This window comes from Sinocyclocheilus rhinocerous, unplaced genomic scaffold (genome assembly GCF_001515625.1).
Source record: "Sinocyclocheilus rhinocerous isolate Xijiao unplaced genomic scaffold, SAMN03320098_v1.1 scaffold534, whole genome shotgun sequence".
Classification (NCBI taxonomy): domain Eukaryota; kingdom Metazoa; phylum Chordata; class Actinopteri; order Cypriniformes; family Cyprinidae; genus Sinocyclocheilus; species Sinocyclocheilus rhinocerous.
The window spans coordinates 2,569,060-2,585,448 of NW_015646352.1; the positions used below are offsets into that span (position 1 = coordinate 2,569,060).

Sequence of the window (16,389 nt, forward strand, 5' to 3'; positions counted from 1 at the left end):
TACTATTGACCATTCTGAGTGAATCCAGTGGAGGGAGCAGATGAAAAGGCACTGATGCATATGTGAGAGAGGCGTTTCCTGCACCACCCCTCTGTGGGGTGTCTTGAAGATGCCAGTGTATTGTCTGTTTCTCAGGAGATCAAAATATCTGAGTTTCTTTTATCCTTACAAGCTCTAATTTAATGCACAAATAAATGCACAGCTGTTTGAACTGGCACTCTGCATGGGAAATATATAAGACCGCACTGTTGCATTTTTAATAAATTTCGAGGCTTATTTTACTGTGTTTATATAAGCTGTTTGATCGGTTGCATCAAGGAGCTGTAAAGACCAGTTACATTCACTGTGGATGAATCACGTTTGTGTTGGAGACTCAAGTTCTATAGAAGAGACTTTTACAAAGCAAAAACAAACACTCACTCTCAGTCTTTGAACGTGTCTCTAAATGTGTGCGATCTCACAGTCTGAAGCGTCTGTCATAGGAAATCAACATGTGCTGTTGTGAATAATTTAGCGAACAATCTTCTCATTGGACAGACACGCAGTCTCATGAATAATTACAATGATAATGACACGTCATCAAAGTACAACAGTGATTTGCAAGTCACAAATTGTGACATTGATGTGATGTAGATTATAAACATGTAAGACGAAAATGGTGCAAAAAGCTCAAAATTAACCTGTTTTCTCCTACTATTAAAATTAATGGATGCTAACACTGTCTTCTATGATGCTCAACATAGAAACCTCTGTTAAAATCTCAGAAAATGTAATTTAGTGTTTCATGATCCTTTAAGGATGTTTTATGGGTATCTTTACTGAAAAATGAGACTCTTTTAATTGTAAAGCAGGACTACAGCAGCCATATTGAGCATTTATTTATTTTCCATATTGAGGCATTTCCTCTTCAGTCTCAAAAAATTATTATAATTATTAATTATTATATGAATTACATTTATGCATTTAGCAGACATTTTTATCCAAAGCAACTTACAATGCAAACATTTTGAATACTATTTATTGCAGTTTTTATATAAGAAGAAAGATGTGAGATCATTTATCAAAATCATTTATTTGATATATAATTAAATTTTTCGTAGTAGTAGAATTAATAATATTAATTATGATTATTTTTTCTTGTTGTTATGTTTTTATAAATTTGTAATATTACAAATACTGTATATATTTTTAAATGAAACAAAATTAAGCTAATGGTAATTTCAATAAACAAAACTTAATCCTATTCTTTAGTCAGCTTTTAAATATGAAAATGAGATATAATTTAGTGCCTTTTATGCATTTACCATACGCTTTTATCCAAACAACTTACAATCCAAAATTGCTATTGCAAATTTTATCTAATCATAAGAAATAGAAGAAGAATTTGATGTCAGGTAAAATGTTATATATATATATATATATATATATATACAGTATATATATATTATCATTAAGTATTAATAACAACAACACTAATATAAATGTAATATTATAAATATATATTTCAATAAGCAAACCTTAAGTCTAATCTGTAGTAATTTTTTTATATGAAATAATAGTGTCGTTATAAAGCTATTTTTCTAGTCAGGACCACAAGGTTTCGTGGGTTTTTCAGGTTTTATCCCCCAGTGATGTTGCAGTAGTCTGACTGGCGCAGTGATGCTGAGTGATCCTGACAGGTTTGTCCCGATCCTACTGCTCGTTTTCCGTACATCTGAGTAGATTTCCATGTAGAGCGGGGAAACAGTTGTGTGGATGCCACTGTAAAAAACGACTCTTCTGTGCTTGCGTCTTGTATCTTGTGTCATGCACGCTCACCCGAATCACCACTTCACTTGCAGGGCCTGTGACATCGCTGTATGTTGACCCCTGGTTTCTGCTCTGATTAATCAACGTGTTCCGCTCGCCCAAAGGGTCCCGGTTCCCATGACGACGAGCTCTCGCCTATCCTGGCGTCAGCCCTATTTAAAGCTTGCGGCCTCTAGCTCTCATTTTTTACGAAGACACTCTTGCTATTCCAGGATCCACCTACGCCTCTGTGTGTCTGCCACCCATTCTAAATATAGAGCAGGGGCTATTTCAGGAGGATAAATGAAACATGAGGGAACGAGGCAAGAAACAGGGAAGAAGGCAAGAGAAACCTGATTATGGAGATGAGGGACTTTCAGGGACAAGTGTGGTTCAGTTAATAGAGGAGGCATCTTTGTCTCTGGATATTGTCAATCGCTTGTTTTCCCCTGTCACATTGTGTGTGTGTGTTATAGACTTTGACAGCGCAGAGGCGGATTTAAGTTATTCTCCTGACACATGTATGTGAGGTCGTTCACTTGCCTTGGACTTACTGAAATGTGGTTTCTTATGCAGTGTAGAGATTTCAGAGAGACTACATGAGACCTAGAGGGAAAAACTGGCTCAGTTTTTGCTCTTTTATGGCTAATAGAGTTCTAAATTGTTTCATTTAAAGGGATAGTTCACCCAAAAATGAAAATTTGATGTTTATCTGCTTACCCCCAGGGCATCCAAGATGTAGGTGACTTTGTTTCTTCAGTAGAACACAAATGATGATTTTTAAGTCCAGCCGTTGCAGTCTATCAGTCGTATAATGCATGGCAAACTACGCCAGAGCGTGTACACACCTCACGCATCGGATGCCGTGCACACGCTCAAGGAAGTTATAATTATTTCACCGCTTGGCATGTTGTGCCAAACCTCTCATGGCAGGCGCATCGTCAGCTTGAGATCGGTTTTTTGAGATTGGCCTTTTTAGAGACCGCCGATCAATCATCCCAAAGCGATTATCGGCCGATAGTGATCGGTAGACAATCAATCGGAGCACCCCTAGTTTTTAAAGAAAATTTAAGGAATAGAATGGAACCCAATATTGAATGGAACCCAGTACATCAATATGGTCTCTACATGTAAATTTCTTGTATTAGCAATGCTTCAAAGTTTGAAAATACATCTTCCAATGGATCGCTATTACTTTTTAATTCATTTTACAATAAAATGCCTGCTAGAATAAGGACAACTTTTAACTGTACCTTTTGATCATCTTCATAAGTAATTTATTTTTGTTTTCCATTGCAAATATGAAGATTATTAAGTCAAGATACATTTATTTACTTGAGAAGCAAATGGCAGAAGATATGAGAAATTGATCAAAATTAAGCAAGTTTGATTAAAACAAATAAGAAATATCTGCCAATGGGCTCAGAAAAATCAACTTAATTCAAAGGAAAAACAAGTTTTCGTACCCCATTGACAGATATTTGTTCTTATTTTAAGCATAAGATCAATTATTTTTGTTCAATTTCTCAGAAAGCAAGACTTCATATCTTTAGTTTGCATCTCAAGTAAATGTATCTTGTTTAAGGATGTTTAGATATTTGTATTGGGAAACAAAACAAAAATACTAAGGAAGGTTTTTTTTCAGTGCATGCAACATTTAATGCCATGACTTCATGAATTTTAGACTTTCTGATTTAAGACCTTTTTAAAGCTTTAATATGTGGAAAGGCGAATTATAAACAAAATAAAACCTGGAAAAATACAAAATAAAAGCTGACACAAAGCGGAGAGATTTTGTATTGACTGTAGGGTTTATTTAGTGACAATTGCCAGATTATTGTGCATTTTCTTACTTAGACTACTGTTCAAAAGTTTGGGGGTTAGTAAGATTTCAGTTAGATTTTTTTAATGCATTAAATTGATGAAAACGTGACAGTAAATTAGACATTTTTACTAAAGGTTTCTATTTCAAATAAATACTTTTTTTGAACTTTGTATTCATTAAAGAATCTCAAAAAATGTTTTCAGCATTAATAATAATAATAAATGTTTCTTGAGCAGCAAATTAGCATATTAGAATTGATTTCTGAAGGATCATGTAAAGGACACTAAATACTGGAGTAATGATGCTGAAAATTCAGCTTTATCATCACAGGAATAAATTACATTTTTAAAATATATTCAATTAAAAAACAGTTGTTTAAATAATAATATCTCACAATATTACTGTTTTTTTTTTTTTTTGATCAAATAAATGCAGTCTTGGGGAGCATAAGAGACTTCTTTCAAAAACATAAAAAAAATTCACATACCCCAGACTTTTGAACAGTAGTGTTTGTTGCAAGTGAACAAAATTTTGCAATATGTAAATAAATGACTGCAGAATGCCAAGATCAATCAGAAACAATTAATCAAGTAAACAGTAATTGTTTTGCAATTCCATTTGGTGAAGCAGAAATGACACAATACACCTTTAAGAAATTTTTTTTACCACCAGCAACACATACACACTTCTAACTTCATTAAATGTACGAGCGATACAATTAAATTGCTGTTCTTTTTCTCTTGTCTCTCTCTCTCTCTCTCTTCTACACCTGCCCCTGCCAGCTCCACCAAAGCAGAGGGGAGATGTTACAGATGATCTCATCTTTTCCTTTGCTTCACTGCTCTTTCGCACTCTTCCTGTCTCTGTTTTCCCACCCTGGCCTCATTAAATCGCTACATCTGCCATAACCACCTCAGAACGAGTCGTGAAAATGTGATAAACTGGAGGCGCCTCAGTGTGACGCTATTTCATTACATTACACTGAAATCAAATGAGTTGTTTTGCACAATGCGATCCATGTGCACTTTATTGAATAAAACCCTCCATAAAATGAAATCCAGGGTTTTATTACATTTCAGTTCTTAGGTATTGTTTGTGTAAATCTGTCTTCCTCTCTCAGGTGATTCATCGGTGCGCTGCGAGCAGTTGGATATGCTGCTGGAGTGGGGTGCAGAGTTCAAGAGGGCCACCTCGGGTCCCACGGACGAGGAGAAGGTTCTGGAAGATCAGGTGGCCTTCGACGTCATCCTCGGAGACCTTAACTTTGACAACTGCTCTTCAGGTGCCAACATTTTCTCCCTACAAACAGCTGGAAATTTTATTCTAAAGCAATAAACATCAAAATTGATTATACATTTAGCTACTAATTATAAGTATATATAACAGCTGGGTTTAACATATGTTAGCATGTTTAAACCCATTCCATGATATTTTCCCCCAAAATACCCTTGTCTTAAAACATGACTAACAACAATCCCAATTTGACTTGGTTGGTCCATTTCTCTTATAAAATTGCGGCAAAATCATTGATACTAATGAAAATTTTTTTTTTATTATAAATATTGTTGTTATTATTGTTATTGCTATTGTTATTATTGTTAGTATTTTTAAATTACAATTTTGTGGGGGGAAAATTGGCAGAAAATGTATTAATATTATTTTTAATAATAATAATATAAAATATTAATTGTAAATATTTTATTACATTACTAACTTTATTATTAAAAATAAAAAATACACAATGTGAAAACATGGCAGACAAATGTATTATTATTATTATTATTATTATTATTACAATAAACAATTATTCTCTCCTTTTTTCATTTTTACATTTTTTTATTACTTTTAATAATAACAAGAGTTTAATCTTTCACAATTTCTTGTTTTTTTCCCTTATATTTTATAGCCAGAACTGTCATTCTATAATAATATAAATAATAATAATAATAATCAAACAAGAGTTTAATCTTTTACAATTTGTTGTTTTTTTACATAATCATTTATAGCCAGAACTATCATTCTATAATAATAATAATAATAATAATAATAATAATCAGCTTGTTGTGTATGACCAGAAGGAGGCAATGTAACCCTTTCTGAAAGACTCTTTCTTTCTCACACGGTTTCTGTCATTCAGAGGATAAGCTGGAACAGCAGCATGCCCTCTTCACTCATTATAAAGACCCCTGTCGTCTTGGTCCTGGAGAAGACAAACCGTGGGCTTTGGGTGAGTTTAGTAAAAGAAGTTTTACAGACAATGCCATGAAAGCTTGGGTGTTGTGGGTTAGTGGATAGAGATCTGTACTTGTGGTTGACCAATGTGGGTTTTTCGAGAACTGATGCAAATGGCAATATCTAGAAAGCAGGGCTCTGATAATAGATGTAATAATGCAAATATATATCTATTTAATGTATAACATCCATATTATAGATGGGTAGTTGAGACACAAAAGGTTCATTTGCATGTAATATCAACATCAAGGTTTTAATGTTTAATGGAATGTATATGTAATACAAAATTGTGTATATTAATGCAATTTTTTATATATATATATAAATTAAATATATATATCTGTTATTAAATAGATGTATTATTTTATTAATATAGTTGATGTTATTATTAAATATTTAATAAATAAACTATTTCTTTTAAAACCGTATTCATTTCATTTGAACCTTTTCCAGACACACACAAAAAAAATAAAAATAATAATAATCTCTTATATGGGAACAGGCTTTTTTTTCTTAAAGTGTCTCAATTTCTCTGAGATTTTAAAGTTGCTTCCATGTCAGAAATTTTATATTATATATATATACATATATATAATATGCTTATATGATTATGCTTATATGTTTATTTTTTCTAAATCTATTTTACTTTATTTATACTATCACTTTACTACTAAAAAACCTGGATGTGTTTGATTACATTGAAAGCACATCTGCAAAACAAGGATTTATCTGACTTCCTCATGAAAAACTTGTTTTGTCTGAATACACCTGTAGATATAGTGTTACAAACTTCACACATTTTTTATTCAGATATTTTATAGGTAGGAACTAATTCGTATTTGGCTGTTTTAAGCTGTTTGACATTTTGCAATTTTGTTATAAATGATGGGCCTTTCTTAATTTCAATAGGCCTCATGAATCTGGTACTCCCATGATTAATTTTCAAAACGTTTAAAGAAATTTTTAGAAACCCATTAAAATCCTTAAATAAAGAACAGTGGTCACAAATAGCACCTTAATGGAAAGTACTGGAATTTTCTGGCTATGCTAGAATCAGTGAGGTATTAAGAGCCAAAAACAGAAGAGAGAAAAGGGTTAGGTGGAGATGGACAAATAGAAGCATGTATGTATGTATATCAGAAGCACAGTCGTGACTCATACAGATTTCCCTTGAGCTCATTTTAATGCTGGTGTTACTCTCAGCGGTCCCAGTGGGCTTTGTCCCTCTAGTTGCTCTCAAGAGACCTTGATTGCACAGAGATGTCAAATATCTGCTCCTTGAATGATTTAAGGGTCTTTTAAGTGGTCATACTCTCAGGGTATAAATATGTTAAAAATCTATATCTCCAGTTCATATATAAACTGTATGTGTGTGTTTGCATGTGCATATTATACAGGTACATTGCTGGACACGAGTGGTCTGTATGATGAGGAAGTCAGCTCACCAGAGAGCCTACAAAAGTAAGCTGAACACAAATACAAATATATGTATATATAGATTATGCATTCACGACACTCAGTCATATTGCATTTCTCTGATAGAGTTATGGAGAATGAAGAGGGGAGAAAAGAGTACTTGGTGTTCCCTGCCAGCAAGAACCATTGTCCCAGCCAGAAGGGGCGCAAAATCCCCCTGAAAGGCAACGGCAGGAGAATCGATTACATCCTTTATAAAGAGGAATGCCTGCAGCCAGACTGGAAAGTGGTGAGTTCTGATTAATAAACCTACTTCCCTTTTCGAGTTCATTATGCAAATAATGACTAAACGCTAACTGTGACTAAAATTCACAGTGAATGCAAAAACATGGGGCTGCACATGGGAGGTCAATAAACAAAATCACCTCCTGTTGAGTATATATACTGTACTTTGCAACAGAACATACTGCACTGGGTATCATATCCCACAATGCAGTGCAGGTTGGTTTGATTTTTCATTTCTAGTGTGACAAAATAATAACAGCCATGATTTTAAACAAGACTTTCATCTCTAATTATTTGATGGGGACACTCAAAAGTTTGGATATTTTTACAGAAAATTAACTGTCTTTATAAAATTTAAACTGGATGCCACTGTTAAATGTGTCATATAAATAGGTCATATGACAACAGTGTAGCATGCTACTTTTGAAACAGTTAGGTTAGATGTGGCACCCAGTTGTCTTGGAAATGATACTGTTCTTAATTTAATAATAATAATATATATATATTTTTTTAAATGTAGGCAGTGAGATCAATTTTACATTTTAATATATTAAATAATTATGAAAATGTAGTACAGTGCAGCTGTATTACTTCCGGTTTGTTTATCACACTGGAAATGGAGGGTAAAATTGAACATTTTGCATTATGGGATACAGTATTTCACACAGTATGCTTTGTATACTGCACATCTTGGCGAATATACTATCATATACTCAGATACATGATGTGTGCAGGAATTTGCCTACTGTGCTCAGTATATGCACTATATTGTGCTGAAATAGTATGTGTTACTTCATTGGTGCCAGTGGCGTACACTGGAGGTTGGGCCCCGACGCTAAAGTGCCCTTTCGGTCCACAATTTCTACCAAAGGGGACCCTCAACCACCCAACCTGGACCACGATTTCTACCGAAGGGGAATTATGCAGTTCATAACTATACAGTATTCTAGTCATGTATTAACCTATTATGTTTACTTATGCTTACTTAACTCTTTGGTGCCATCCCATGGAGCAGTGTTGGAATAGCATAAAGATTAAAGAAAAAGACAAAGATGATCTGACACATCTGTTCAAATTCAAATATTCACAAAGGTATAAATTTCTATATGATATATTGTTGCTGTTATTTTAAAAGTTATTAAAGACTTGATCTATCACCCTTTAAAGGATATAGAGGAGTTCAGCTTCATCACTCAACTTGCTGGATTGACTGACCACCTCTCAGTGGCTGCAAGATTGGTTGTGTCAACTGGAGAAGAGGAGACTTAGGACCCGTCCATAATTCAAAAAATCAATGCCACGGAGAGAGAGGGGAGAGGCAAAGAGAGAGCGAGAGAAGTGAGTGAAAGGAAAAACAGCAAGAGGAGGCATTTGTCAAGCTTCCCGACAGATGAGGGCAGGGTGATTGAGAGGGTTGGTAAGTCATAAAAAACGATGGATGACATAGATGGAGAACACAGACAAGAGAGGGGGGTGAAGGAATAGAGAAAACCACCAATCAGCTGAAAGCAGCGTGAAGGTGTGTGATTTTGTGGACCTTGGTTCTCCATCCACCCCTGGACTCTCCGTGTTTACATCTGAACTGAAGAACAAAATTAAAGATTTACTCACCTTTGCACTTCTGAAGCTTCTCTGGGGCCCTTAAAGGGGCAGAGGCCATTTTCTGGTGCCATGACCCAGATATTCGAATGAAGGCTTTACATTGGATGAAGGAAGAATGCGTACATTGACTGTTCCGGTCATCCTGTCACACAATATGGACAAGGACAAGTACGTCTGTGTGTTTAAAGTTAGTCCACCGCAAGATCTATCCCTCAGCGTTCTTCAAAAGACCTCAGCAAGTGTCTTTCTTTTCTAACGTCTTTCTAAGGTTTCTATGGCCTTGTGCCATCTTTTTAGGGAGTTTATATAATGATATATAATACTGTTCAAGGTTGCGTTGTATGGCCTCATGTAACACTAAGTTAAACAATTAAGAACATGTTTCTTTGACTGCTGGGATACATTGATCAAGTCCTGAAGTATGGCAGTGGCGCCATCACTGCAAACTATGGAAAAACTGAGCAATTGGTGGCATTTTAACCCCAAACTGTTTGTAGATGCATGTTTGCCAGTGCACTGCCATGTCTGTCATGGCCTGCATGCTTGACGAGAACCCCAAGACTCAATTAACACAGACTATTTTTCACACACAAGCCCCATCCCCTAACACTTTTCCTTCTTGCAGTATTGCTGTGGCTCCATCACAGGAGAATGGTGTCGTAAAAGGCATCGCAGTGTTCACTGTTTACATATTTGAGCCAAGATTGTCATCCCCTGCAAATGTTTACACACTTATCAGGCAACGGTACCCCAAGAACTACCCCAGGTAGACCCACTGAAGCTCGCTCTTCATGTGTTAACACAATTGCTTTTATACTCTCTAAAATTCTCTTGTTATAAGTTGTTATTATTGTTATTATTATCATTATTCTTATGATTACTATGGTTCGTAGATTTGACATTATGTGCTTTTTACAAATGACTACATTCCCCATGATTCATTTATCTGCTTTTTGCTGTGTTAGAGGTTTACAGTGTAGAGCTCCGCCCTGTTTTGACTCACAGACTAATTGGCCAATCAGTATGCCTATAAACAACTTTACAATTACCATATCAAATGCTGTGTTCCATTCAGTTGTGCAAGAGAACGCTACTAAAACACCAGAACTAAAAGGTGTTCATTTGTGTTAATGGTTTTTGTATGCGCATTCTCCGTAGTTGTGGAAATACATACTAAAATAATAAAGGAAAGCATGTCTTCATCATTGGGTTGAAAGGTTCTGAGCATGGAGAGTAACTCTTAAGTGTCGGTTCTTTTTAGTATATCAACAATGTATATGAGTGATGCTTTTGAGTCAATTTGTTTTTGGTGAATCAATAACATACAGCGCAAGCACTGAAGTCCGATTTCTGAATGATTGACTCTTTTGAGTAGATTCTTTTTTGGTGAATCAAACAGATGCAGCTTATTGCAACTAACAGTGAGATTTATAACAGCATAGTTACGACGATTGTTCATATGAAAATGTCTAGTTAAAAATACATGTTACATGAGTTTTGTCAGTATTTTATAAATATTAATGAACAAAAGATGTTATCACATTTTTTGTTTATTTTTTGTTTATTTTTGTTTAATAGAAAAGCCCCAAAAAAGAACTGTTAAAAGTCATTAAAACATCTATGTAAGCACATTTTTTAAATTGTAAACTTTTTTATTTACTTAAACTTAATTTATTCTACAAATTATTTTATTTGTTTAATTGAATTAAATTTATTCCCCCCCCAACAAGTTGTGGTTGGAAGCCAGTGATAGAAGCATCCCACATGAAACTTTGGATGGAATGCAACATTGATCTAGTCCCAGTGCACCTCTTCTGCCACTAATTTTAATCTTGCGTATCATTCTTCAATCAGGTCAGTGTGCCATAATAATTAACCCTATCCAGATCCACCAGTACTAATGCTTATAAGGGAGCACAGGGTATGATTCAGATTATCTGTTGGTAGAAGAACCTGTGTTCATTTAATCTGAAGTTAAACTCTTCCTATCGTATCTAAACTGACGTAATTTTTCAAGGTCAGTGTTGAAGGGTCGGACAGGGAGAGCTATAGTAGAGATGCATGCAGTGAAATAATGAAGCTTCAAAATGTCTCACTCTCATCGCTGTCCAATAAGATCTTACTGTTCTCTATATATTGTTTTTGAGACTATGTACTTTTTTGTTGTTGTTTCCCTTTATTTATTTATTTTATTTCGAGGAATGCGGCGGCTTGCTACAAGCTTTCAGCTGGTCAGGCTCTCAAGGGGAAAATGGAAAGGGAAAAGCTTTCTCAGTGTCAGCTCTTTATAACTGCATTTTGGTTCAGCTTTTTATTTAAAAAAATCCCTCTTTGATTCAAAATGTGTGTTTTGATTATTCATTAAAAAAATTAAATTTATTCCCCCCCCCAACAAGTTGTGGTTGGAAGCCAGTGATAGAAGCATCCCACATGAAACTTTGGATGGAATGCAGCATTGATCTAGTCCCAGTGCACCTCTTCTGCCACTAATTTTAATCTTGCGTATCATTCTTCAATCAGGTCAGTGTGCCATAATAATTAACCCTATCCAGATCCACCAGTACTAATGCTTATAAGGGAGCACAGGGTATGATTCAGATTATCTGTTGGTAGAAGAACCTGTGTTCATTTAATCTGAAGTTAAACTCTTCCTATCGTATCTAAACTGACGTAATTTTTCAAGGTCAGTGTTGAAGGGTCGGACAGGGAGAGCTATAGTAGAGATGCATGCAGTGAAATAATGAAGCTTCAAAATGTCTCACTCTCATCGCTGTCCAATAAGATCTTACTGTTCTCTATATATTGTTTTTGAGACTATGTACTTTTTTGTTGTTGTTTCCCTTTATTTATTTATTTTATTTCGAGGAATGCGGCGGCTTGCTACAAGCTTTCAGCTGGTCAGGCTCTCAAGGGGAAAATGGAAAGGGAAAAGCTTTCTCAGTGTCAGCTCTTTATAACTGCATTTTGGTTCAGCTTTTTATTTTAAAAAATCCCTCTTTGATTCAAAATGTGTGTTTTGATTATTCATTAAAAATATGTTTAAAAAATATTTTCAGTGTTTTTTTTGATGAATAGAAAGTTTAAAAGATATCATTTATTTGAAATAGAAACCTTTTGTAACATTATAAATGTCTTTACTGCCATTTGATCAGTTTAATGCATCCTTTCTGAATAAAAGTATTAATTTATATAAAGAAATATCTTACCGAGTAATGGTCGTAGACCTACATACATCAAATTTAACACTCACTTTCAAAAAAAAAAAGGTAATCTAAAATATTATTGATATTGAAAGGAAAGTACATGGACAAATTTTGTCATACACAAATTAAACAATTTTCAATCAAATAACCATAAGTGCCCATAAAAGCATGTCAAAAATAGACATAACACCAAAAAAGCTTGAAATTTATAGCTACATGACAATAAAAAATTCAGTTTTTCCATTAAAGTTTTCCATTAAAGATCCCGCACAATTGTGTACTGTCCAAAACTTTCATTGTACTCATTCTGTATATTTGAAAAAAATTCCACAGGAAACAGTTTGAGGTTACAAGGTAGAATCAATGAGTGTTGAAGGGAGTGTCACTTCAGGAAGAATCTGTTGTAACAAATTCTTCATATTCAGACCGTCATATCTCCTGTAAGTAGCTAGACACCGAACTGGTTTTAGGATGGTTGGGTATGTGCTTATTCAGGTTTTCATACAGTAAAAACAAGAGCCATTTATGAAATTCACACATTGGGATTCACGTATATATGAAAATAGATTAAAAGAAATTTACTGTTCATTTACTTTACCCTCAACCACCATAACTAAGGGCTATATATATATATATATATTGTCATGTGTGTATATATATATTGTTACAGTAATTTTATGTTGTATCCAGCTCAGGTTTTCATGTTTAAGCATACAGCAGCAGAACAGATGGCTTGTAGAACTTCGGCAAAAGTGCTTGCTGTTCGATCAGAGCAAGAACTCTTATTATGAGTTATGTTATTTGTCCCAACCTGAACTGTAAACCGAAAGGGGATGTGATACTAGCTGCGACATTTACTTTCTTATAGGCTCGATCCATGATCATGATTCCTTCTCTGAACACTGAACTGGATCAGTCAGAGCAAGCCGTTAAATCGACATGACTCACTTACTGAACTGCAATCTCAATGCCAACGAATGTACAGCTGATTACTTTGCACCTAATGGATCTTAATGGATGAGTTTCTCTGATAGGATTGTTTACCTGATAAAACATTCAATAATAAAGTACTGGCCTTGTGCGTGACAGGAGCACGTGGTTTCACTTGAATCAACCTTAACGCTAGCAAGATAATTAGCTACAGATAATGCAGCAACTTGGAACAAGTGACATCTTAACAAACTCCTCCACACCAAGCAAGTAAGGCTACAAATATAGCCGATATTTTAAACTTAAGCCACACAATGTTCATTTTAGCACTGCATGTAGTGCCTCGCGAGGTGTCGGAGATGTACATTTCCTCTCTTTGTGAGCTTGTTTGGCCTGTTTTCCTGTTTCGCTGTTGTAATATTTTCCTGTTTCTGGTCAGTGCACTCACTGTATTAAAAAATGAAAATAGAATTCCAAAAATACAAACAGTTAAAGGAACAAAGACTAATATTCATGTTGGTTGTCTTTCTGGCTGCAAATTTGATGAAACTGCTGTCTGAGTAAAGTAACATTAGCTGGGAAGTAGATATAGAATCATTACGATTAAGAGAAGGCCTACAATAACCTAAATTTGGTATCTTCTTACATCCAGCCCTTCTGCCATATTTTAAGCATTAGTTTGAACAGGTAAATGTGTGTGTTGGTGTGAACAGGCCTTAGGAATCGCCAGTTATGCACTGGGTTCTGTAAGATATATTTTTGTTAGAGAAATAGTATATGTTTGTAAGCACTACAAAACCAGGGAACCGTAAGCCTGTACCACGCATTAATTAGGCCTCTAGGACTCTGAATAGCATGTACTAGTCTCTTCATGGTACGAGACAATCACACTAAGTACTGTATGAACCTGTACTAATTGCTTTATTTATTAAAATGATATATGTGATGTTTTGACATTTAAAAAAAAAAGACCAGCTGGCAGTGGTCCACCATTAAAGAGGAGCCAGGGGTTGGGAGATAACCATTGCAGTTGAAGTGGGGATGGACTGAAAGAAAACTATCCGCTCACTGATCAGCAGCATGGTCTAACAGAAAGTGTTACCATTTAAATTTACAGACCGGCTTTATTGTCTTCAGTAATAAAGTCTCAGCTTTGGGATCTGAAACTTCCTGACTTCAGTGATTCTTTGCATTGAGGGAGGACTTTGTCCACAATATAGAAAAGTTAAAGCTGTCATTTTTATCTAATATTTCACCGATAGCCTTACGTGTACTGTATGCTTCAGTCAGTTTTGTCCTTGTAAATTAAAGCTGTGAATTAAAGTGTTAATATACTGATATTTAAAAATATTTATGACAGCATATTTTTGTATACAACAGGTCATATAAAAATAATGTTGCATAATAATGCACTGCAACATAAGATAAACATACTTGGAATGTTATTGTAACATTCTACCAAAATGATCAATTTCTGTATCTTTTATTATTTAGCCTATTTTAATGCTGTCTCAGCTAAAGAAGCTTTTTTTTTAAAAAGCCCCTTAAATAATTTCCCTGCATTTTGCAACACAAATGACCAATAAGCTATTAACAGGCTTCCTTTGAAACTTGAAATAAAACTACAGGACACCTTTGTTACATTCAGTGACCTAAAAAAAAACTCCACTGGGAATTGTTTGGATAAAATGAGTAATGGATGCTAAACTGTCATTAAGTTCTTTCCCTTTTGTAAGGCAATCTAAATAATCAAATGGGCATTCGCTGAATAGGTTTGCAGAATAAAACAATGATATGTGAATCATTAGGAATGTACTTTAACTTACATGGTTCTAACACTGATATATTTGAATATATTTGAGTCTTCTGCTCTATATGCTGCTTTAAAACAAGCCTCATGGCACACAAGGTTACTGAAGTGTGTCTGCTGAAATGCTGTTTCATTAAGATACAATGCAAATGTGTATGAAAATATAGTGAGTCAGAGAATGAAGGGATATTATAACTCATCATCTCCATCCATGCGATGTTCAACAGGTGTATGAGATTTGGTGGCTTCAAAACAATTAGCTCTTTAGTTTTTTTTTTCAGTTAGATTTTACAGTTTAATTAATTTCTTTTATTTGTCAGCAAAAACACTTTTTTTTTTTTTTAAAGATTGCTTGGTCTTTTCTAGCTGACGAGGGGGTGTTTTAAATCTTAGGTGAAACTGTCCATGTGTGTCTAAACACGAAATGTCAGAAGTTCAAACTATTCATGTAGCTGATGACATTTCTCATGCATTTGCACCCCTTTTTGAAAGAGGATGTGATACTTGAAAGGGCCTTTTAAATGTGGCGCCAGCATGTCTATTAAATATGTTCATAACATTTAACAATAACTTTGAACAATTCACATTTAACAATAACTTTTAACAATTAGGTTTAAGCCAAATACAGTATATATATATATATATACACATTAAATCAAATTTTCTTTCTACCAATAACAAAAAATATTGTTATTATTATTATTATTATCATCATTATTATTATTGTTGTTGTTACAGGCTATGTAATCTCCTGATGACCCTATAGGATAAACTGGCTTATATACACACACACATTCTACCAATAACAAAATATAATAATATACATTTATAATATATAGGGTAATTTATTATTATTAGTAGTAGTAGTAATAGTAGTAGTAGTAGTCCAGCATTTCTAGATAGATGGATGGATGGATAGATAATTATTATTACTATTATTATAGCAACAGAACAAAAAAAGAAGAATCAAATGAGAGGCTAGTTGTTTTTTGAAGTTACAAATACATTCAATCCCATTTTTAATAAAAAAAAGTATTTATTCTATCAATAACAAAATACAATTTAAATAAAGTTAATAATAATAATAATTATTATTGATTATTATTATTATTATTATGGCAACAGAACAGGAAAAACAGTAATCATTTATTGCATAGTTTAAAAATGGACTGGGACAGTATAGTTGTCACGCGTTGGTGATACAAACTGCACGAAGACGAAGGAGATCAACGAAAAGTCCTTTAATCAGATAAATCCAGGAGAACATGCACAGAAACCAACTGAACATATGAACAGAT

General features: G+C 34.3%; 1 protein-coding gene across 1 annotated transcript in view; it reads left to right on the top strand.

Moving 5' to 3' along the window:
- Positions 1-10,672, top strand: part of LOC107707521 (sphingomyelin phosphodiesterase 3-like) — a gene marked incomplete at its 5' end in the record, with an annotated part of 21,542 nt that extends 10,870 nt beyond the window's left edge. Inside the window, 5 exons of the mRNA XM_016511579.1 lie at positions 4,734-4,895; positions 5,751-5,840; positions 7,243-7,306; positions 7,388-7,550; positions 8,714-10,672. Of these exons, the coding sequence (XP_016367065.1) occupies positions 4,734-4,895; positions 5,751-5,840; positions 7,243-7,306; positions 7,388-7,550; positions 8,714-8,815 (581 nt within the window). The remainder of the gene's footprint in view (positions 1-4,733; positions 4,896-5,750; positions 5,841-7,242; positions 7,307-7,387; positions 7,551-8,713) is intronic.
- Between the last annotated feature and the right edge of the window lie 5,717 nt (positions 10,673-16,389).